This window comes from Panthera uncia, chromosome F1, assembly GCF_023721935.1.
Source record: "Panthera uncia isolate 11264 chromosome F1, Puncia_PCG_1.0, whole genome shotgun sequence".
Taxonomy (NCBI): Eukaryota; Metazoa; Chordata; class Mammalia; order Carnivora; family Felidae; genus Panthera; species Panthera uncia.
In genome coordinates this window covers 54,937,984-54,961,698 of record NC_064813.1, presented here as the reverse complement: position 1 = coordinate 54,961,698, position 23,715 = coordinate 54,937,984, and the positions used below count along the sequence as shown (strand labels likewise).

Here is a 23,715-nt window from a genome sequence, read left to right as displayed (position 1 = left end):
TTCAATTGTTCAATAAAATTTATTAGTGGAATTATCTGGACCTGAAGTTTTCTTGTGTGAAGGTTCTAATAATGAATTCAATTTTTTTTTATGAGAGTATTCAGACTTTTTGTTTCAGTTTTGATCATTTGTGTTTTTCATGGAACTTGTATCTTTTCTCTAATTGTTCAACTTTACTGCCATAAAGTTATTCAGGATAATTCCTTTCATTGCCTTCAGAATTTATATTGATATCCTTTATTTCATTTCATATTTAGCAATTTTGTTAATATTCAAATGTTTTGGGGTATTATAGTTATCTTATTGCTGCTGATTTCTAATTCCATCCCATTCCTGTCACAGAAAATATTCTTTTTTTTTTAAATTTTTTTTTCAACTTTTTTTTTTTTATTTATTTTTGGGACAGAGAGAGACAGAGCATGAACGGGGGAGGGGCAGAGAGAGAGGGAGACACAGAATCGGAAACAGGCTCCAGGCTCCGAGCCATCAGCCCAGAGCCTGACGCGGGGCTCGAACTCACAGACCGCGAGATCGTGACCTGGCTGAAGTCGGACGCTTAACCGACTGCGCCACCCAGGCGCCCCTGTCACAGAAAATATTCTGTACAATTTCAGTCTTTTGATACTTATTGGTACTTATATTATGGTCTTCCATATAATCTCTTGGTGACTATCCTACGAGCATTGTTGTGGAGTTCTATAATGTCAATGTTCAAGGTGGTTATAGTACTAATTAAATTTTATATCCACTTAGCCATTATTTTTCTAAGTTGTTATTAGATCCTGAAGAATGGGTATTAAAATCTGCAACGAAGATTGTAGATTAATCTACTTCTTCCTTTAGTTCTGTCAGTTATAAACAATATTATTAAGTACATGCCCATGCAGGATTATTGTCTTCCTCCTTAATAGCTACTTTTTGCTTATAAATGTTCATTTTTATAACTGATAATGTCTTGAAGTATACTTTATTTAATAATAATATAGTATGTAACCTTCCCAACGTTTATTGTGTATTCAGCTTTTTCCCCTCCTTTTACTTTCTTTCAATTAGTGATTTTTTCAAAACTTAAAAAAAATTAGTATCTCAAATAATCTCAAGCACGTAAGTAAGAAAGATATCTTAAAAAGTTATGTCCTGAAAAACTGTTTTTAAAAATCCATTTCAATTTAACCTACATTTTCCAAAGTAATAGCTTTCAAATTCTGATGCAGAAAAACTACAGAGAATCAGGTCACACCCAAAAATTTGCTTCAGTCTTCAGAAGTGGGGAGGAAGATTCTATAATCTTTCTTTTCCCCACAAATATGACAGTACACTTGAGTACAGATGGCTGGTACACACTTTAAATCTACCTCATCAAAAGTAGTGCTCTTTAAAATGCAAATTACGATCTCTATCTCCTACCTACTCAGTCCGAATCTAAAAGGTCATAACCTACAAATCCACATTTTAGTAACTGCCCAGATGATTCTTATCATGAACAATGTATTTTAAAAACAACTGCCTTCCAGTTTAGACTTCCAATTTTCAATTTAACTGTAGAGTTTAAAAAAAATCCTTCTAAATGGGTGCTAACTCATGAACAGCAGGCTAGTATGCTAAATTTAAAATGCCCCAAACAAAACACATTTACATGTTCAATCTCTACAATTTTCTCATAGATTCTCTACCTTCACATCACCACCTTCTCCCTTCCCCTAATTTTCAATATTTCCCAGTCTCTGCTCTGTGGATTTCTCTTGAATTGACTGCTTGTGTTACATTTCCCCCACAGTGACCTTGTTCAGACTTTTATGATTGCTAGACCAGTGGATCTCACCTTTGGCTGCATACGAGAATCAGAAATGAAGCTTTTAAAAATCTTTCTGCTTTGGCCACATCCCAAACCAATTAAATCAAACTCTCCGGGGGGAACAACCAGATGGAGTTGCAGATAAAATACAGGACACCGATTAAATTTTAATTTCAGATAAACAATAAATACTTTTTCAGTATAAGTATGTCCCAGATATTGTTTCTATATTTGGTAAATAATTCTGGCAACTCCACACTCTAGCATCTGTACAAGACTTTAATTGCTGAAATGTAGGTACAGGATCAAGTCAAATATATAACCTATTGTGAGTTGGGGTTTAAAAATTCTGAGGGGTGCCTGGATGGCTCAGTCAGTTGAGTGTCTTGACTTCAGCTTAGGTCATGATCTCCCGGTTCATGGGTTCAAGCCCCACATCAGGCTCTGTGCTGACAGCTCAGAGCCTGAAGCCTGCTTCAGATTCTGTGTCTCCCCCTCTCTCTGCGCCTCCCTGCTCATGCTCTCTCTCAAGAATAAACATTAAACAATTTTTTTAATTAAAAAAAATAAAAAATTCTGAAAGCTATTCCTTTAGATCAGGGGTCAGCAAACTTTTCCTGTAAAAGCCATAGAGTAAATACCTTAGGCTCTGTGGATCATATAGTCTCTTTGGCAACTACTGTACTCTGCTTTATAGCACAAAAGTAACCAGCGACAACGTGTTAATGAGAGTGTGGCTGTATCCCAATAAAACTTTATTTATAAAAATAGGGGGTTGGCCATATTTAACCCACAGGCTGTAGTTTGCTGACTCTATTCTAGACTATCAGATCATTTCAGATCTCTACTTTGTTATTCAATATATTATTTTTCTCAGCTTTACATCACCTGGAAATTTGAACAGTATGAAAATAATACTCACGTGTATGAAAATAAAACTAACTCAAATAGTCCTTGAAAATATAACCCAGAAACATACGTCTGGAAAATTTCTTCAAGGACTATCAGTAATTAATTCTTTGGATAATATTTCTACATCCTGCCACAAGGATATCATAGACTATTAATAACATTTATTGAGTGCTTATTTTATGTCAGACATCATGTTGAGAAATTTACATACATATTCAATAACATTATATATTCTCACAATGACTCCTTGAGGTAGATACAATTATGACCTCCATTTTGCACTTCAGGAAACTGGGACACCATTAGAGAAGTGAAATACCTTGCTCAAGATCTTAGAGCATTAAATAGAGAAACCTAGATTCAAACATAGGTCTGCCTAATCCAGAGATCAGATTCTTAACTACTGTACCACAGTAATTCCATCTATCCTTAATAGGCTACTTATTTTGGATAGTTCTCTGACCTACTGGTCTAACACTGCAGCAAAAAATCTGAGTATTACATTACTGGTTCTTATCTACACTGCATAAAATCTGAAGGGAACTAAAATTCAAAAAGTTAATGACTGTAAGGGATTTTAGAGTCTAATCCAATCTGTTCATTTTAGACCTGTGAAAATTAAGACCCAGAACTGATGAATTCTTCATTGACAGCCTTAACAATTTTACTTTAAATAGGAATTAGATGACATATATTTTTTTAAAATTTTGTTAACGTTTATTTACTTTTTGAGAGACAGAGCATGAGATGGGGAGGGGACAAAGAGAGAGGGGGAGTCACAGATTCCGAAGCAGGCTCTAGGCTCCGTGAGCTGTCAGCACAGTGCCCGACGTGGGGCTCGAACTCATGAACCACGAGATCATGACCTGAGCCAAAGTCAGATGCTTAACCGACTGAGCCACCCAGGCACCACTAGATGACATATTTCTAAAAGTCTTCACTTTTCCTCCTTAACCGAAGTATTGGTTTCTCAAAGATTCCACATTGTATATAGCACATATCAGAATGTTAATTCAAAGTAATCAGAAGGAATAACAAGCAGATTTATTGTTTACTTATTACTGTTTTTGTCACTCAATGTAACATAACCTTTACTTTTATTTATATGTAATGCATTTAAATATAAATGGCACAAAAAATGAATAACACATAAATGTGACTATACATATATTTCCAAAGCTTATATCCATTAATGAACCTCAGAATCAATTGACAGATTAGTACTCTGTTCCTGTTTTGATACTTCTCTATGTTTTTCTTTTTAGTTTGTTACCTTTTAAGAGGCTGTTAAATTATAAAGTAGATATCATTGTAAAGACAACAATTTTGTGATCAAGAAAAAAATATTTAAAGAATTCTGAGTTGGGGGGCACCTGGGTGGCTCAGTTGATGGAGCCTCTGATTCTTCATTTCAGCTCAGGTCATGACCTTGTGGTTCATGAGATCCAGCCTTGCACTGGGCTCTGAACTGACAGCACAGAGCCTGCTTGGGATTCTCTCTCTTCCTCTCTGCTCCACCTCGCTCGTGCTTGCTCTCTCTTTCTCTCTCTCTCAAAATAAATAAACTTAAAAAAATAAAGAGAAAAAAAAAAGAATTTTAAGTGTACAAGGGAAAAAAAATCACATAGCTCTCTTCTTATCTAAACATATTAGGTGAGTAAACAGCTAAGCTGAATTAGTGATATTGAAAGCACTGTTTATTGGATAGCTGTTAACCGTTAGAGACTCTCAGTAATAAAATTAGAATCTGTTTTTAAAATAAATGAATGCTTGCAAGTGTTAGTTGAAATGGGTATCCTGATACACTGCTGGTAATGATGCAAACTGTCTATTCTTAGAATACAATTTAGGAGAATTAATCCCCTAAACAAAAAGGAATTGGCTTTAAGGCCAAAATGTTCCTCTAGGACAAATTTTTATTAACTATATTTATACACAATCACCACTAATAGTCCTAATATCTAAGGGCATTATGGCTGGACATTCTGAACAGTGTGGAAAAGGGATACCAAAAAGAGGCCAGATTGTGAATAGGAGAGAATACATAACTACCAAATATAATTTCATGGGAAAAAACTAAGAAATGATAATTCGTGTGACAGAAGAGTAAGCCTAAAAGTATGAAAACCCTTAAAATGTATTACATTTTAATTCACCATGAAACTAAGAAAGCATCATCACCAATTCCAATACAACAAGATAATAAAATATTATTGAATTGTAAACACTATCTGATGTCTTAACTACCTCAATACAATGCCTTTAATACCTATGTACTTGAGTAAAAATAATCTTGAAATACATTAAAACAGAAGGAAAATGGCACCAACCAAAACTGCAATAAGATGTAAGATGAACTCAGATTGCAAAATCCTCAGTCAACAGAGATGTGGTTCATGCTTTAAAATTAAAAATAAAATTTATTAAAACGAATAAAGTTTCTAATTGCTCTGGGTTTCTGAGACAACTAGAATTAAAACCTGCTGATATCTGCACTATCACAGACTAAAAGAAAAATGATTTCACAGTAATGTTGAAACAGATTTTCTAATATGATAAAATATTGAACCAGTTCTTGCTTGTAATACTTGCTTGTTATGAGAGCCCTTCCAACATTTAGAAGATCACAAAGTCAAAAGGTTTGGAGCCATTGGTAGTCCTTGATCATGTGACATTGGATTTCCAATATGGAAAAGGACCAATGAAATACAGCAGAGCTACAGAATGTACAACTTGCCAAATATTTAAACAAAATAACTTCGCTAGGTTGGTTGAGAGTGCTGGTATTCATGATTGAAAGCAATAAACATATTTTACAAACTTACTTGATTTTTAAATTGATTGCAAATTAAATGGCATTACTATCCTTAACTATATATGTCTCACTTCACTGTTTAACTTGATACCTCTAATCATGAATAGGGGTCTGAAATGTAATACTCCACAATGCAGACATATATATTCTTTCTGAAAATTGTTTGAAAAGCTCCTTAATTCCTTAATAGGAAATTGCAAATTGTATTTAATTGTGAGGTTTTTATTTCTTCATCTTAGGAATCCTAGAACTAGTGAAAACAAGGAAGCAAAACTTCACAATTCCATGCTCTCAATCAAGGGTAAATTTTGAAGAAAAGTGGAATTTTGTATTTAATGTTTCTGACCTTGAGTAATTAAATCTAAAAATAAAGAAAGCCTAGTACATAAAGACCTGTTCTTAGGTACAATCTCAACTTCTTTTTGTATTGATTCAAAGACAATGATGCCATTCATACTTTAAGTACCTCAGATGTTTGTTTTCCTAAAATATCAACAGCTGATCACACTGCAACATTATTTTTTTTCCTAACAGAGAACCAGGATACTAATCATCTAGTCTAAGTGGGACAGAGGTGTAATTTAAAGCAGGGTTTCTCAACCTAGGCACCCCTGACATTTGGGGCTGGCTAATGCACTGTCATGGGGGCTGTCGCACGCAGTAGAAGGTGTATAGCAGTAACCCTGGCCTCTACCCAGGAGATGCCAGTAGCCTCCTATGCTGCTCCTCCCGCCAGCTGTGACCACCAAAAAACGTCTCCCAGCATCGCAAATGTTCTCTGAGGGACAGTCATCCTTGCTTGAGAATGAATAATTTAAATCACCTCATCATTAAAAAAAAAGAAATCTTACAAGTTCAAGAACTGTCAGTCATGAGAAATTTAGGTAAAAACGATGAATTGATCTAGAACAGTTGCCCCTAGCATACTATAAACGTATGGGAACTCCTTTTGAAAGTCTAAAATTACATTGTCCAAAATGGTAGCTCCTAGACACATATACCTAAAGAGCATTTAAAAATGTAGCTAGTGTAACCAGTTACTGAACTTTTACGTTTATTTAATATAATGTTTTATTTAAGTATAACTAACATACAGTGTTCTATCCATTTCAGGAACGCAACATGATTCAACAATTCTATACATTACTCATGGTAAGTGCGGTCACCATCTGTCATTAAATGTTATTACATTATTGGCTATATTCCCTATGTTGTACTTTTCATCTCTGTGACTTATTTATTTTATAACTGGAAATTAGTACCTTTTAATCCCATTTATCTATGGCACAGACCCTCCACCCACCTCCCCTCTGTATTTAAGAGTCTGTTTTTTGGTTTCTTTGTTCTTTTTTTTTTAATGTTTATTTATTTATTTTGAGAGAGAGAGAGAGAGAAAGAAAGCATGTGTGCAGAAACGTGGGACATATTGTGGGGGAGGGACAGGGAGAGAGAATCCCAACCAGGTTCCATGTTCAGCACAAATCCCAACACTGGGCTCAATCCCACGACCATGAGATCGTTACAATCTGAGCTGATATCAGTCAACTGACTGGGCCACCCAGGCACCCCGTTTGTTTTTTATATTCTACATGTAAGTGAAATCATATGGCATTTGTCTTTCTCTGACTTATTTCACTTAGCATAATACCCTCTAGGTCCATCCACGTTGTTGCAAATGGCATGATTTCGTTCTTTTTTATGGCTGAGTAATATTCCTGGTTTTGTGTGTGTGTGTGTGTGTGTGTACACACACATACACACCACATCTTTATCCACTGATCTATTGATGGCACTTGGGTTGTTTCCATATCTTGACTATTGTAAATAATGTTGCAATAATAAACATAGAAGCACATATATCTTCTCAAATTAGTGTTTTTGTTTTCTTTGAGTCAATTATTTAATGTAAATTTATCAGTATTCAAATTGAGATGTGTTACACATGTAAAATACACACCAGATTTGAAAGATTTAGAATGAATAAAATAATGCAAATTATCACTTTAATAATTTTATATACATTATGTGTTGAAATGATAATATTCTGGATATAATGGGTTGACTAAAATATGTTATTAAAATTAATTTACTTATTTCTTTTTTTCTTTTCTTAATGTGGTATCAAGAAAATTTAAATTTACATTTGTAACTCCTATTACATTTCATGGTTAGCATGGTCTAAAATGTTTGATGATCTGTCCAAATATGTACTGACTATTAAGATATATAATACCAAAAAGTTATTATGAATTCAGGGAAATATTTCAGTGATTTTAGATTTTACTTAAACACAACAGCACCCACAAACAATACTTAGATTGTTGTATTCTTAGAACTATCTCCAGCCTAAAGTCTGAGATACACTTATCTGTAAACACATATCAAAACTGGTGATGATGTAAATTCATAAACTGAAAAGTACTGACTCTAGAATCTGTTTCCAATGATCTTCCATTCAATTTTATTAATTATGCTTATATTTAGGCTGAAATGAACTTATCTTTTCTGTCTCTGTAGGAATACCACTGTCTTTCTTCTTCCCAACTTCACTACAAACCAATAGCAAATAACAAAGCTCTTCTGACATTTCAAAGACATTCAACTTACGGCACAAAAATAACCTCTTGGTCATTAGGTCTTCTTCTTCTTTTTTTTTTTTTTTAATGTTTATTCATTTTGAGGGAGAGTGAGGGAGAGAGAGAGAATCCCAAGCACACTTTGTGCTGTCAGTTCAGAGCCCGATGCGGGGCTTGATCTCACAAATGTGAGATCATGACCTGAGCTGAAATCAAGAGTAGGATGCTCAAACAACTGAGCCACCCAGGCGCCCTGGTCATTAGGCCTTTCATTTGCCCTACCAAACTACTAAACTCTTCTAAAATTATATTAAAATAACTTTTTTTGACTCTTAAATTTTATGACAAAATTATCATTATTTTGCTCTACCATTTTCAATTCTATCAACTAAGGTAAGTAAAACCTTAATTGCATTCAAAAGGGTCCTTGAACTTCTGGTTCTGATTCTCATTAAGTTAATAGAAAAATAAAAATCACATTTGCATAAGCACACAGTGTCATTAATAAGAATAAACCAAGAACAGATAATGAGAAATTAGTGGATTGTACAGCTCAGCACATTATTTTGCTTACCCAAAAAAGTATTTGGAAACCCCAGTTTAAAGCATGTGCTCAGGATAAAAGCTTATGGAGATGCTAATTTAATAATTATAAAAAGCGGTTTGACTTCAAAACTGTATCAATCTCATGACTCTGCATTTTGTTAAACACATCTATAGGTTGCATAATCTATTTAGTAAGTAGCCAATTCCACGTTCCTATTCTGGTTTACTGATTCAAAAAGCTTAATATTATTTCCAAAAATTTTTAAGTGTAGAAACAATGCCACAAAACCTTTTTCCAGAGTTTATCAATTGTGGCATAACTAAATTATTAGAAAGTTTATGCTTCTTGGAGTTTCTTTTGGAGTAAAAAAAAAAAGTTTCTTTTGGAGTTTCTTTTTTGGGGGAAAAAGAGAATCTGAAAGACAGCAATCTGCAGGGTTAGAGGAAGCTGAGTTCAGCAGACTATTCTTTAGGACAAAGTTTAAGTTAAAAGCTTCAGGGAATGCTTTACAAAAAGGCAATAAGTTATTCATCTAGCAAAACTTGGCTGAATCCTAAAACTGAAAAAATAAAAAGTTCTGGAAAAAAAGTACCCCAATTCAAATACACAATTAAGTTTAAAGAACATTCAGCTGGTACATCTATTTATATACATTTTATGCTACAGTTATACTGGGCAGTGAGATAAATTACTGCATACCTGGGAGGAGCTGTTGGATAAATAATTTTTATGTGCTGGAATGTTAAATCTTGATTTAAAACCTGCTTGATCCATGTTCTCAATCCTTGTCCAGAATCACCTGATGGATCACAAAATCTAGGTTAAGATAAAACATTTTGACAACACAGTGTATTTAAAAGCAGTCTATAACTCTCATGTCACACAGAGGCTGGAACAGGGAATAAAAAAAAATTTCCATAAATAAAAATAACTGCACAGAAACCAATTTATCAACATGAATTAACTGGTCAGGTATAAACAGCCAAAAATAATTTAGATTACTTTACTCGTAACTTCAGCACTGATCACTTTATGAGTTTTAAGTTTCTCCTTTGTTTAAGGGTACAACAGCAACAAATACATGAAGTAAATTATTTTTTCTAAAAAAAAATTCTTTATCTGATCTTAAACACTGCCATTTTTTATCTTACCCTTAAAAAGAGTAAATTTTTAAAGTGTATATAAACTTTTGTACTTGGAACAACCTAAAACACTTTTCTTGGTTAAAGCAATAAAATCTATCAAAGGGATAGTTAGCATACTTTTGTAAACTTGAAGAAATCTAAGTTTAATTTCGATAACCTGTTTACATGATGTAAAATAATGATTATAAACCCGAAGGCTGAAAAGTAACCAAAATCCATGCAAGAATTAAGGTATGGATATTTCCATTAAAAAAAAATGGAAGAAAATATAGGTCCATCTTCTGTAGTCCTGAAGAGGAAATTTTAAAGGTGACAACTTTTAATTTCTTTTAAATCAGTTCATTAAGACATCAATTCAAAATATATCTATGAATTCACATCAGTGTGTCAGGCAGTGAGGGCAAGATGAGGAAGAAAAGAGTCCCGGCTCTCACTGAGTATACAGTTTATTGTGAGGGGCAGACAGTAGCCGAGTAACCATACGTAAACATTAAAGGCAAATGTAACCACTGTAACGATGAGACCCTTGGTGCTGCCAGGGTTTATGGTATTCAGAACTGCCTCAGCGAAGGAGTTCAGGGATAACATTACCCGAATGTAAGCTCTGCAGAGCAAAGGTCACTTTGCACTTTATCCCCTGAGTTATTTGTTCACATAAGGCCTAGCGCACAACTGACACAAGCCGACACAAAGTTTTAAGGTCCGCGGGCTGGTGAAAAGGGAAGGGCACAAGGAAAGAGCATCTCGGACAAGATATGGCGAATGCGAAGATCCTTCACTGGAAGGAGCAGGATGACGTCGAAGAATTGAGAGAAAGAGCAGGGAGTGCAAGATGAGGCTAGAGAAATCCTCAGAGCCCGGAGCTAGCTGCTTTTTGGCAGAAAGGTGGCACTCTTTTAAGGGGCACTCTGGCAGCTGTGTGAAGGGAGGGACAAAAGTGGGCGTGAGGAGATCAATAAGGAGGCTACTGCTCAGGTGACCGATGCTTAAGTTAGGGTTCTAGCAATGAAATGTACAGAGATACTTAGGAGATGAAATTAACAGACATTGACGATAGGTTACTTATGAGGGGTCAATGGTGGAAGGTTTCAAGGACGGTGGTGGGGTTTTTGGCCAGGATAACTGAGTGAGCAATGGAACTACACACACTGAGATAGGAAATGCATGAATCAGCAGGTTTATACTTGCTGAGTGTGAGGTACTCTTCAGAATGCATACAAGTCCTCTACCTGGGGTTGAGCAAACTACAGCCAGCTGGAAGACAAAAACCATAAGAACGACTTTAACAGTTTTTAAAGTTTATTTTATTTATTTTGAGAGAGCGAGAAAGAGACAGAACAAGCAAGAGAGGGGCAGAGGGAGAGAGACAGAATCCCAAGCAGGTTCCACGCTGTCAGGGCAGAGCCTGACACAAGGCTCGATCTCAGGAACCATGAGATCATGACCTGGGCCGAAAGCAAGAGTTGGACACATAACCAGCTGAGCCACCTAGGCTCCCCCAATTTTCACATTTTTTTAAGAATCATTTAAAAAAAAATGAAGGAAAAGAAAGGAGAAGAGGGAAGCAGAAAAGAAGCCATTATATGGCCCACAAAAGCTACAATGGTTGCTATCTGAGCCTTTACAGAAAGTTTGCCAACCCCTGCCCCACACCACCTGTGCCAGCACCCTTTTGGATATCCTGGCCTACTCTTCTCACTCCAGACAAACACGCCTGACTGCCGTTCCATGTCGGAGAACCTACCTCAGACCCTCTCTCCTGGCTTTTCCCTGTCTGCAACAGTCTAGCCCAAAACCTACACGATTGCCTCACTCAAGTCTAACTTCTGAAGTGTCACCACTGTAGTGAGACCTACTCTGACCACCTTATCTAAAATTATCACCCCCTATACCTCCCATCCTCCTTGCCCTTAGAATTTACTACTATCCACTCGCTCTATAATATTTCCTCCACTAGAATGTAAGTTCCACGACAGAAGGGAATTTTGTTTGTTTCGTTCATTACTATATGCCTGGAGCCTAGAACAGTGCCTTGCACAGTGGCCATATAATAGATATTTCTTGAATGAATGGGTTAATGAATGAGTGATAATTAGGCCACTGGAAAAACATGTCCAGAGCTCAAAGGAAACTTAGAGACACACATGTATATCACCATACAGAGGAAAAAACAGAATCCTTGGGCATATATGCACATTAGCTGGGGAGAAAAAAAACAAAATGAAAAAAAAAATAGGACCAAATTCTGAGGAACCCCAAAATTAATGGATAGAAGAGAATGCAAAATACACCAAAAGGAGCAAACAGGTAAAAAGAATCAAGAAAGTGTTTCAAGAACACCGAATGCTGATGGGGATGGCTCAGTCAGTTAAGCCTCTGAGACTTCAGCTCAGGTCATGATCTCACATTGGTGGGTTCGAGTCCCACACTGGGTTCTGAGCTGATAGCTCAGAGCCTGGAGCCTGCAGCCTGCAGCCTGCTTCGGATTCTGTCTTTCCCTCTCTCTGTGCCCTTCCCCTGCCTGTCTCTGTCTCTCTCTCTCAAAACTAAATAAACATTAAAAAAACATTAATAGTTGCTTCCTGTACTGGCCTTACTCTTCAAAAAAAAAAAAAAAAAAAAAAAGAATACTGAATGCTGCTGCTAACAGTTGAAATAATGAGATAAGAGGATGACTGAAAAATGTTTATTACATTTAGCAACACACAGGTTACTGGTGACTTTACTAAGAGCCAACTCAGTTCGCAGACACTACAGGAGGAGAAAGCAAGGCACGCATGGTCTGTGTGAACCTTATAGTGCAGTGTGGAATACAGACCTTAAATTAAGTAATTACAAATATGAATACCATTAAAGGAGCATCCAACAGAGTGAATTAATCTAAGCCGGGAAACTAAACAAAGCTAATTAAACTATTACTTGTGTTTATCATCCTGAAAGAAGATACTTTTGTATTTTAGGAGTAGGAAACGCTCAGATTAAGCTATGTATTACTCACATTCCCCTATATTCTTCTATCGCTGGCATATCCTAGAGAAGGTCAGACTTTTAAAATTAAAAAAAAAAAAAAGCTTCTAAATTCACTTCTTCAATCTTAAAAAGCAAAACTTAATGCCACAAAGCAACATCCATCCATCCATTCACAAGGTCTGCTTTTTAAAAAGCTGGCACTTTATTCTAACAGCAAGGTAAAATTGTCACAATTGGTTTGACCATATTTGGAGTAACCAGAACCCAAACATCTCCTGTAACATAACCACATATAGTAAAGTCTAATATAAAATCATACTTTCAATAAGGGTCTTATTTACTACAATGGAGCTCTAACTATATAGGAATTGCATTACATTTGCATAATTAGAATTCTTTGGATAAATTCTTTGTTCCAAAGTACAAAAGAAAAAAATAATATATACTTTTATATTGTACAAATCTGGATTTACAATTCATGAAAACATCGGTAATTTGAAATTGAAAAGAGTAAGGATAGACGTTAAGCAAAGCGACCCATGGAAAAAAGAAATGTCCAGGAGTATTTCCTAAAAATATTAACTTATTTATTATAACTTATTTATTATAAAATATAATTAACTTATTTACTGAAAAGATTATGGTGTTGGGGAATTTCTGGATGCTTATAAATGAACGCCCTTGGAGCCCAAAATAGTACCAGTAACAGTCTCTTAATTGGAAAGCAATGGTGTCATCTTAGACACCCCACCTCACCTTCTAAATATATCTCAGCAGCCAAATTTCCCTTTCAACACGTTTGGCCAGTTTCTTCCTATTTCCAAAGTGATACATCCTAGCTCAGAGTTTTTCCACGTTACCCCTTCTGAAGTCAGAGAGATCTGAGTGCGAATCCTAATTCCATGACCACTCACAGTAATAGCCAAGTGACCTTGGGCAAACTTCAGCCTATTGGGACTCATTCTTAAAACGAGAATACTTCCCACAACAGCCCATTTCCAGGTTTCCACCCGGTACCTTTCCAATCCCCTTCACTATCCAATCACCATCTCTTTACGCCTACCAAAGTCTCAGCTCAAAGCCCACGTTCTCGGTCAAATCTGACAAGCTCTTTATCTTCCAAATGCCCTAATATGCCTAACCACAGTTTTTTCCTTACAATTCTCTTGGCAGTAAATCATGTACCATCTTGTGATCTCCCGTCCACTGCTGACTCAAACTAATTGAATTGTTTTTGTTTTTAACTTTAGGTAGGCGCCCTGAGGACACCGGCTGCATCTCATTTCTTTAAAAAAATATTTCCCAAGAACTTATTCTGGGCCAAGCACTAGGGATGCAAAGATTAAAACAAGGGTCCTTACTCTTGAGGAAGGGAAAGTGAAGTGAGAAAGACAGACATAAGTAATTACAGATGAGTGGAAGAAATGCTATACCGAATTAAGCACACGTCACTAAGGGCGGGCAGTGCAAGGAGAAGATTTACCCCTGGGACTGAGAGCTGACTCGGTGCTGTATCTTGGGGGCTTAATGACAAGAGAGGGAAAGAGGAAAAAGAAAGAAGGGGGAGCAGGAAAGTGAGGAAAGGGAGAAAGGCACTCCAGCCCTGGCGCAGTGCCTCACAGAAAGTATTAATAAATATTAAGTTAACTGTCTGAAATGTCTACAGTAGTATGGGAGACTGGAAAAAGAAAAGCAATGGCAAACAATCCAATGCGGTTGAAAACCCAAATCACTAATAACTGACCCTGGAAAGTACTAAATAATTTATTTGTCTCTAGCAGAGAACTTACCTTACTAACTTGCTCTGTTTAAACTTGAGGGAGAACAATGGTGGGGGTAGGGGAGGGTAGCAAGGGTTGCAAAGAAGAGTATATTGTAGATGGAGGGATGGCCGAGGGGCGGGACACAGGGGCCATCAGCGAGGGCGGTGGGCCAGTGACCACAAGATAGAAAAAGGAAACACACGGTGGGGAAGGCTGGGAACAGATTACCAGGCCTGTGTGTCCCCAGCCACAGGGCTAGAGAAGGGAGGAGGGTCGCCCTCTCCGAGTCCACCGAGCCCTAATGGGCCCAGCGCCTAGGGCAACACTGGGGGACCCGAGGGGAGGACGATTCCCAAGCAGAAAACTAGGACGTGAAACTGTAATCCACCTGAGCCGTGCAGGAAGATCAGCGAGGCGCTGTGCCTCCCAGCTGGCGACACCATGCAACGCTGCACGCGAATTGAACCCGACGCAGCCGCCATCGCTGCCGCCCGAGGAGTTTCGTGGGCCCCGCCCCTCCACCGCCCCGCGGGCCCGCGCACGTAGGCACGCAGGGCGCGCGCCCGAAGACGCGCCTGCGCGGTAGGGCTGGTGCTGTGGCGCTTCTGGGTCAAATCTGAGGCAGGTCCCGTTTCCGTGAGAGTTTTTGGTTTTGCTGAGGGTGGTATTGTAAAGGTGACAGCTTCGCTAAGCCTAATGGGTATATTTGTTTGCTGTGGGATTTTTAGCTGCCATCCTGAAAGTCAGGATTGCCTTTTTATTTGGAGATATAAGGCTGTTTTTCTGTTCAAAATTTAACAGATACAATCATACTTCACCTTCTTTGGGACTTGAACAGGATGTGTGTGGCTTTTTATATGCAAAATAAGACAGCTCTATAATAAATCTGTAGTTTCAAAAAACAGTTTACACAGCAAATCTAAGGAGGTACCGTTTCACACCCATTAAGATGGTTATTATTCGGAAAACAAAATATATGTTGGTGACGATGTGGAGAAATTGAAATCCTGGCGCATTGCTGATGGGAATGTAAAAATGGCGCAGCAGCTGTGGAAACAGTTTAGTTTTTCCTCGAAAAGTTAAACAATTACCATATGAGCTAGTGATTCTACTCTGGTATATATGCAAAAGAAATGAAAGCATGAGCTCAAACCAGTATTTTGTGCACCAGTGTTCATTATTCACGAAAGCCAGAAGGCGGAAGCAACCCAAATGTCCTTCAGGGGATGGATGGTAAACGAAATGTATACAACATAAGATGGAATCCCTGTGATGGAATGTTATTCTGTTATGCCCAGAATTCGTGATCCCCAAAGACCACCAGGGAGCTGAGTCCGATGCAAAAGCAAAAGAACCTTTATTCGAGCTAGCTCGAGCTCAATCCCCTACCTGCACCGACGCAGCGGTGAGATACCAGGGAGAGAGAGCGAGTTTCAAAAGCACAAAGGTTTTATAGGGGTCTAGGGGCAGTTGGTGAGGTAATGGCTGTGGCCTCAGCCGATTGGCTGGGGAAGGGTCGTGGCCTCGGCCGATTGGCTGGGGAAGGGTCGGAGTCCTGTTACGCAGGTCGCTGGGCGTGTTTTGATCAGGAAGTTTGAACGGGTGAGCGGGAGGTTACTCAAGGGGAGGAGGCGCGGTCTGAGGTTTCTGTGATTTTCCCGGAAAAGGGGTCATGTCGGGGACATAGTCACTCAAGGTGGAGAACACAGAACAAGATGGAGTCGGCCGGCGTAGGCCCGCCCTTTCAATTCAGCCTTAAAAAGGAATGTAATTCTGATACGTGCTACAACATACATGAACCTTGAAAACAGTATGCCACGTGAAATAAGTCAGACACAGAAAGACAAATATTGTGTGATTCCACTTAGATGAGGTATCTGGAAAGTAGAGGAGGGATTACCAAAAGCAGAGGGGAAGGGGGAATGGGGATATGTTGTTTCACGGGTGTAGAGTTTCTGTTTGTGATGATGAAAAATTTCTGGAAATCATGATGATGGTTGCACAACATTGTGAATGTCCTTACTGTCACTGAGCTCTACGTTAAAAATGGTTGAAATGGTACATTGTGTGTTACGTACATTTTATCACAATTTAAAAAAATTTTTTTAATGTTTATTTTTGAAGGAGAGAAAGAGACAGAGCATGAGTGGGGGAGGGGCAGAGAACAAGGGTGGCATAGAATCCGAAGCAGGCTCCAGGCTCAGGGCTGTCAGCACAGAGCCCCATTAGGGACTTGAACCCACGAGCCATGATATCATGACCTGAGCCAAAGTCGGACGTCCAACCGACTGAGTCACCCAGGCACCCGGTCACAGTTTTTAAAATACTAAAAATAAATGGAACTACCTTCTATCTGAAGACCTAACCATAGACATCTTCTAACACTGAAGTCTGTAGACCCAGCAAGTGGCTCTTTCTTCGTGTAAAATTCAACAAACAACCCAGTGGAACTTTAAGTGCCATTAAACACCAGCCTTCCATTCATAGTAGTTGGCATCATATTTAAGCAATTACAACTTACCTTTTATTTGTTCATGGTACTCACCCTACTCCCAAGTGGCTAAGTTGCTTAACATCATGAGCCAGTTGCCAAGATAAGCTCTGTGCTATCACAGTGTTGGACCAATGCTGTCCATGGGAATGGTCCTACCTGCTTTTAGTTGACCAGATGCAAAAGGAACTTCGAGTCATTTCACTCAAGACTATAGATCGCCAGCTGAGAGTACTGAGAATGTAGAAAGGACAGACTGGGATGGACCTCTGACAACCAATTCTTAAAAAATACTTCTGTCTTCAGGCCTGCCTTCCCCACATGAAGTCTCAGTAACTCTGAAGAGCAAAGTGAGAAGAGGGCAGTGTTACACTGGGAGAAACCACTTGGAGATGTGCCAGGTGAGGCGTTGAGTTCTACTCTTAGAACTCTATTACTGCCAGAGAACCTGGCTGCGCATCACCGTGTTCTTCGAGATAGCAGAAAATCAGGAGCGTAATTATTTGCTAAAGTAATACAGCTAATATAGCTAATGTAATATAGCTATATCACTATTGTTAACAGTGATACTAAACAGCCGAAATTCATTGGGACTTAGTAGGGTGCCCGGTGCTGTCATAACTAAATTCCCATAGAAGTCTGTACTATTGCTATCTGTTTCTGCCAGTGAAGCTCAAAGAAGTCAAGACCCGGCTCAAGAGCATACTGCCAGTTACCCATAAAGCCTGGGCTCATGTATTAGGCCTGACTCCAAAGTCCAGGTCCTTAACCGTTACACATTTACACATTAGCTCACAAAAATAAGACAGGATATACCCCAGCTATTTTAATTCAAAAACAAAAAACCCTCCCCCGCCCCCCCACCCCCAACACACAGGCCCCAAAATACTTCTGGTATTTGGACGGTAGCCCTTTAGAGTCCCTACTGATTAGGAGTTCTTATGTTTTCAGATTTCCCCACGTCTCCTGGTATTAGTTCCTGGTTTGTTCCTTAATGTGAATGAAACCCATTTTGAGCAGACAGAAGAGCAATACCGGAAGGCTGGGATTCTGAGTTTCACCTAGAACGTGAGTCTTCCCAGATTCGGGATCATTGTTAGAATAAACTAGATTTTTTCTAAACCCAATCAAAGTACTCTTTTATTCCCAGTGATTTAAATGCTTAGATATTATTGCTATTCCTTTCATCTTTATTTATAGAACAAACAGAAGGTTTTAGATTACTATATTTAGAAATGCCATCTGGTAGGCAAACTATTGAACAAAAACGTTTTGTTCCTTTCATGTAACTGCATTACTTTGAAATGTAATTAAGTTTCAGGATGGTTGTTTGCTTCTTTTATGGTGGATCTTTTGCCCTATTGAACTTGGGGAAAAATTCTCCCTCGAAGATTTTTATTCAGCCATTCTTTTACTCTTTGTGTAGCTCTTAATTTTTTGTTGTTACTCATTTGCTCTCAGACAGTCTATTTGCCCATTATATTTGATGTACCCTGTTTTTGGTAACTTCAGTGTCTAAACTAAGAAAATCTAGTAAACGAAATAAAAACGAAAAATAATCTCCTTTTTTGTAGGGTTTCAACATCTTCTGAAATCTAAAGATATAAATGGCAAGGTTGGAATTTAGTTTGCTCTCCTCCTGTGAGCTTAGAAGTTCTTTAGGGCACACTTGCTGGCTTTAAAAAAATGGTTGCAAGATTAGTCATTGAGAGTAATATATTAGATACTTTCAAACGATTACAGTTAAGCTCACATTAGTCATGCAGACAATGCACAGTTACGCATCTTGTTTTCCTCAATCTTGAGCATCAAGTTGTATCCCCTCCATTTTTTATCTGTTGAATTATTTAAAGGGACAGAGAAATACATGAATGTAAATAATACATACACGTTAAACGAAATGGCCCAGTGGTAGATAATTTGTTAAATTTTGTGAATTAACCAAGTAAGGTCCTTTATATCCATTTATGGAAGAAAAAGTAGAAAAAACTTAAGTATCTTATAAATATCTTCTAAAACAGTAAAACTAAACTCTTTAGAAAGGAGTAGTTATATGAGTTTATAAACTTTAATATAGCCATCTCCTCAGTTCTTGGGAGCTTCAACTTGCATTTGTCATTCTAGATACAGTCCTTTTAGGTACAGGTGAGAGGAGTCCCCCTACTTCATCCCACGAGTCCTACTAGATATGCACGGCATAGATGGGGTCTTTTTAGAAGAGATGGGTCACCTGAGGCATTGTGAGCTGGGCTGAGGCAGCACTGGGAAGGTGGACACATGAATCACTCAAATATAGACTAAATGCAGTTTTGGTTTTGGAGCATGGGTATTTGTCACTTCGGCTTTACTATTAACAGTCAAAGTAATTCCCACCAAAACAGTGTGCAGGCCCAGGGTGAAGACTGTGGAAGTCCCTCCTTTGAACATAGGCTGGGTGGTCAGTATAAACGCCTGGACACCGGAACATGTTATTTGCATTGCCATATGACTCTTATTTAGTAAAGGGATTTTCTCCCTTTTGAATACCTCCCTGACCAGTTCTCATATTCCCACGCTACTCTCTGGAAATATTTCTTAATCAACTTTCTCCAAGTCCTTATAGTAGTCTTGGGGTCCCTCCATTGATCTTCATATTGCCTGTGTACTCTAGAATCCATTCTTTGTTCTCCTTCAGTAGACCTTGATAGCTCTTCAAATTCAGAACAATAACTATTAGCAACTCCTAACCAGATCCTGTTTCCCTGAGGGCACTGAAGGTTAAATCTTCAAACTCTCCCATTTGCTGAGGGGACTGTTGGATTCCATACATCTATTACATAGACAGGGAAGTAAAGCAAAAAGAGTAATTTCCCTATCAATACAGTCTGAACATCTATATCCTGATACATTCAGTTAAGAGAAGATGAACTATATATGTAATCGTAACAGTATACAATGAAAAGAATATTGAAATGGTACTAAGGAGTTCTTCTTCCAGCTTTAGGAATAACAAGGTGACATTAAACAGGCCATTTAATCTCTTTAATGTGTTTCTCTAACTGTGAAATCAGGGAGTAGGGCTTGATAAGCTTACCAGTTCTATGATTCTAGGATCACGAAAGTTTAAATATGGAACACTTGCTATTTTTATACATGTACCTCTTCTATTTAATTCTGCTCATAAAATTATGGCTCAAAACTCTTAATTGTACTGCACATACTCCTATTTAGTAGTATCAGAAAGATCAGCAATTATCATTTTCCTCCTTCCTTGTATGACAGACTGACTTAGCAACCTTACTCTCCCTTCCTACTTTTTCTTGTTGTTTAGTAAAGGCCAGTAAAGGCAAAAAAAGAGTTAAAAAGAATCTTTTAAAAAGATAATCAGATAATACAAAATCAGTCTTTCCATGTAAAAAGTAAATGCAATTTATTCCAAAGTGGACTATGTTAAGGATACACACACACACACACACACACACACACACACACACACACACATATATATATTCTGTGTTGAAAACCTGAAAAGCCACACACAATTCTAAACTGATTGTAGACAAAGTTATGAGTGTTCTGTGGTGGAAGGTGCAGTAGATTTGAGGTAAGAAACCTAAGTTTGAATACTTATCCTGCTAACCCTGTGGTCTAGTAAGTTTCAATTTCTTAAGGGCAAGAACTGTTTTATTGATCTTTGTATTCTCCTGAAATACCCACAAAAGAATTGTAAATATTACTTGTTGGAATTAAATTATGCTTTTAATTGAGTTATATTTAGAGGAAAAAAGAGTGAATAAAGGGTGAAATTCTATACTCCTTCCAACACCTGCCATAATGTCATTGGCCATATTGGCAGTCTCCAGGAAGAGCTAGGGGTGGATGGGCCAAGACTTGGAGGAAACAAAGCCAGGGCCAGGATCACAATATTAGGACTGGTTTCCACCTTCCCTTAGGAAGCAGAATTCTTTGAAAAAAATAAAACCCATTATCAAGAAATCTTGTGGTGGGAATCAGACAAAACTGACATGACACTGAGTGAAAAGAAGAGCTAGGTCGTAAAGGACAAGGCAAACAAAGAGCCATAATGCAGGGAAGCCAGTTGCTTAAAATGTGGCATGTGTGATTGGAGCACTACAGTCAGCCAGCCCACGGAGAAAGGATGTTGTTCTATGGTAAGTCTATTAATTCAGTGATGGTGAGGATGGTAAGGGTATGTTCATGGTGTCCTTTAAGATTCAGCTAAAGTTAAGGACCATCTCAAAAGAAAGGGACACCAATGCACGTGCACACACACACACACACACACAGACACCATTTTGAATGCACTTTAGAGGTATTGTGAACTCACTAAAGGATTCCCTACAAATGTATAGATCTCAGGTGTGACCCTCCTTCTTGCTTGTATGTTTTTGAAAGCAACATCACGTATGATTAATGGCCACAGGTTCATTCAAATTCCCAACAAAAAAGGCTTTACAATTTTTTTTAGTGTTTATTCATTTTTTGAGAGAGAGGGACAGAGCATAAGTGGCAGAGGGGCAGAGAGAGAGGGAGACACAGAATCTGAAGCAGGCTCCAGGCTCTGAGCTGTCAGCACAGAGCCCGACGCAGGCTCAAATTCATGAACCATGAGATTATGACCTGGCCGAAGTCGAGTGGTTAATCACCTGAGCCAATCAGGCACTCTTAAACAAGGCTTTTAGATGCCCCTTTTCTTTATACCCTCAATGAAACCAAAACAATTATGTTTACCTGGTGTTAGCTACCTTGTCATCCAGTTTAGTGGGTAGGAGAAAAATAATAATTAACTTGTATAGTATATGGTAATTGTCTCCAAAATATTTCCAATGTGTGCCCTATCAGTAAAAAGTTTTTTATCATATTTTATATGTGCATATTTATTTATTTATAAATTATATGAATGAACTATACAGACACAAAACATAAACAAAAGTAGAAATTTAAAAGTGTGGGATAAAAACAAGATATCAACAAGCTTTAATATTTTCTTTCTACATTCCAAAGAATTGTCTTGCCTTACATACTCTTGAAGTAAAGTTATCCTATTTAGAAAACACTGTCCTTTAGGATAATTCTTGCAAATCCAAGCCTGGAAACAAGCAAATGGGGTCATTTTTATAGGAATGCCTCATTTTATATATGCATCTATATATGCATATATATATATATGCATAGATGTATATCTATATATGTATATATATCATAGTATGATATGCATCTCAAAGTCTAAATTTCCAAGATAAATTAAATATGGTACAATTTATATTTCAGTGAGTGTCTATTTCTTTGATCTTCTTGAAGCCAAACTGGATTTTTTTTTATCATTATATTCCCAGTGCCTAGACTGTATGAAAGGATTCTTCCCAGAATTTTTTTTAAAGATATTTTTGATATCTGATATAAGGTTTGACTTCACAAAACCAGTTTTCAAAAAACTGTTCAGTTCCCTGTTTATTTCCAGAGACAACCAGCCTCCTGTTCTGTTTCTTCATCATGTTGAACTCCAAGAATTCTCCAGATGTGCTGTGCTGCCTCTTGCCCCTCTGCCTTTGCCCATTTGGCCAGGAGTAACTTTCCCCTCTCCCATCCTTTACTTGCCTACTTACCTGCCAAAACTTAAGTCTATCTTCTCCTCCTTTGATTTGTCTTCATTGAGCCCAAATGCCCTTTACACCTGCTCCTCCAGTAAGCACAGCCGCCACAAAAGTAGCATTTGCACAACTGACCATTTACTTTTCTGTCTTTCCCATTTCCCACTCTAAACTATGGTCCTAAAAACAGTATTAACAAAAATAAAGAGCCTCCACTTAATGTGGCCCCTGGGCTAAGTTCTTTGCAATTATTTTCTCACTTGAAGGCAAGGCTGAAAGGGTGTGCGTGTGTGTGTGTGCATGCATGTGTGTGCACGTGCATATGCATGTATGGGTGTGTTTGTAAAAGAATTTTCACTTAATTCTTTTCCCATATTCTCCACTAGTTTATATTTACGTGGTCATTATAGAATGCATAATAGACAGAGGATGTTCAAAAATCTCATTAACTACAGCTGTGTCAATAGGAAAAGTACATGATGACTGAGCAATCTACTCAATACTTTACATTTTTAAAAAACATTAAACATCAGCTTTTGGAACTTTAATTAACAATCTCAACTTCTTGCATCAATTTGCGCCCATGGCGGTCTTTGAAAAACTGTTTATCACGGTAGTTTATTTCTCTCTTCTAGCAATTTGTATATTCTTCTTACTAGCATTGAAGTCTAAATGGAAAAACATTAATAATATTTTGTTTGTGAAGACAAGTGGGTTGACTCTAATAAAAATATTGACTCATGTCTTGCTTCTCAGTGAGAAATGCCACCCATGAAGCCTGCTGACACTTCTAATAATAATATAATTTTAAGAAAGTCAGAAATAGTACATACCTTCACTTGCAGAAGTGTGAATTATTTATTTTTCTTCACACAAAAGATATGTAAAATGCATCAATGTTCAATGTTAGCTGAAAAGAATTTAAGAGCCAATTTTTGCCTAGGCTATGTAAAATGTTAAAAGGGCTTGCCATGCTTAACATAGACTATAAGAATGTATATCCCTTTCTATAAAGCATGGATATAAGACTTAAAATCTAAAATAGAAAAAGTAAAGCATTAAAATATAAATAGTAATCAGCTTTCATCTACTTATTTCTTCTTTTTTGTA

General features: G+C 37.6%; 1 protein-coding gene and 1 long non-coding RNA gene across 4 annotated transcripts in view; one reads left to right on the top strand and one right to left on the bottom strand.

The window, feature by feature from the left end:
• The window catches only part of LYPLAL1 (lysophospholipase like 1), a 40,945-nt gene extending 25,895 nt beyond the window's left edge, over positions 1 to 15,050 (bottom strand). The window contains exons 1-2 of one of the 2 annotated variants that reach the window (XM_049634564.1): positions 14,912 to 15,050; positions 9,318 to 9,444 (exon numbers count right to left, since the gene is read on the bottom strand). In XM_049634564.1, the coding sequence (XP_049490521.1) occupies positions 9,318 to 9,444; positions 14,912 to 15,005 (221 nt within the window). In that variant the 5' untranslated portion in view covers positions 15,006 to 15,050. The remainder of the gene's footprint in view (positions 1 to 9,317; positions 9,445 to 14,911) is intronic. The other variant, XM_049634563.1, reaches the window with a different exon arrangement.
• A 2,228-nt stretch (positions 15,051 to 17,278) lies between these two features.
• LOC125925524 (uncharacterized) overlaps positions 17,279 to 23,715 on the top strand; it is a 401,134-nt gene continuing 394,697 nt past the window's right edge. For both annotated transcript variants that reach the window (XR_007458857.1, XR_007458856.1), the window contains exons 1-2: positions 17,279 to 17,415; positions 17,966 to 18,082. This is a non-coding gene — a long non-coding RNA (uncharacterized LOC125925524). The remainder of the gene's footprint in view (positions 17,416 to 17,965; positions 18,083 to 23,715) is intronic.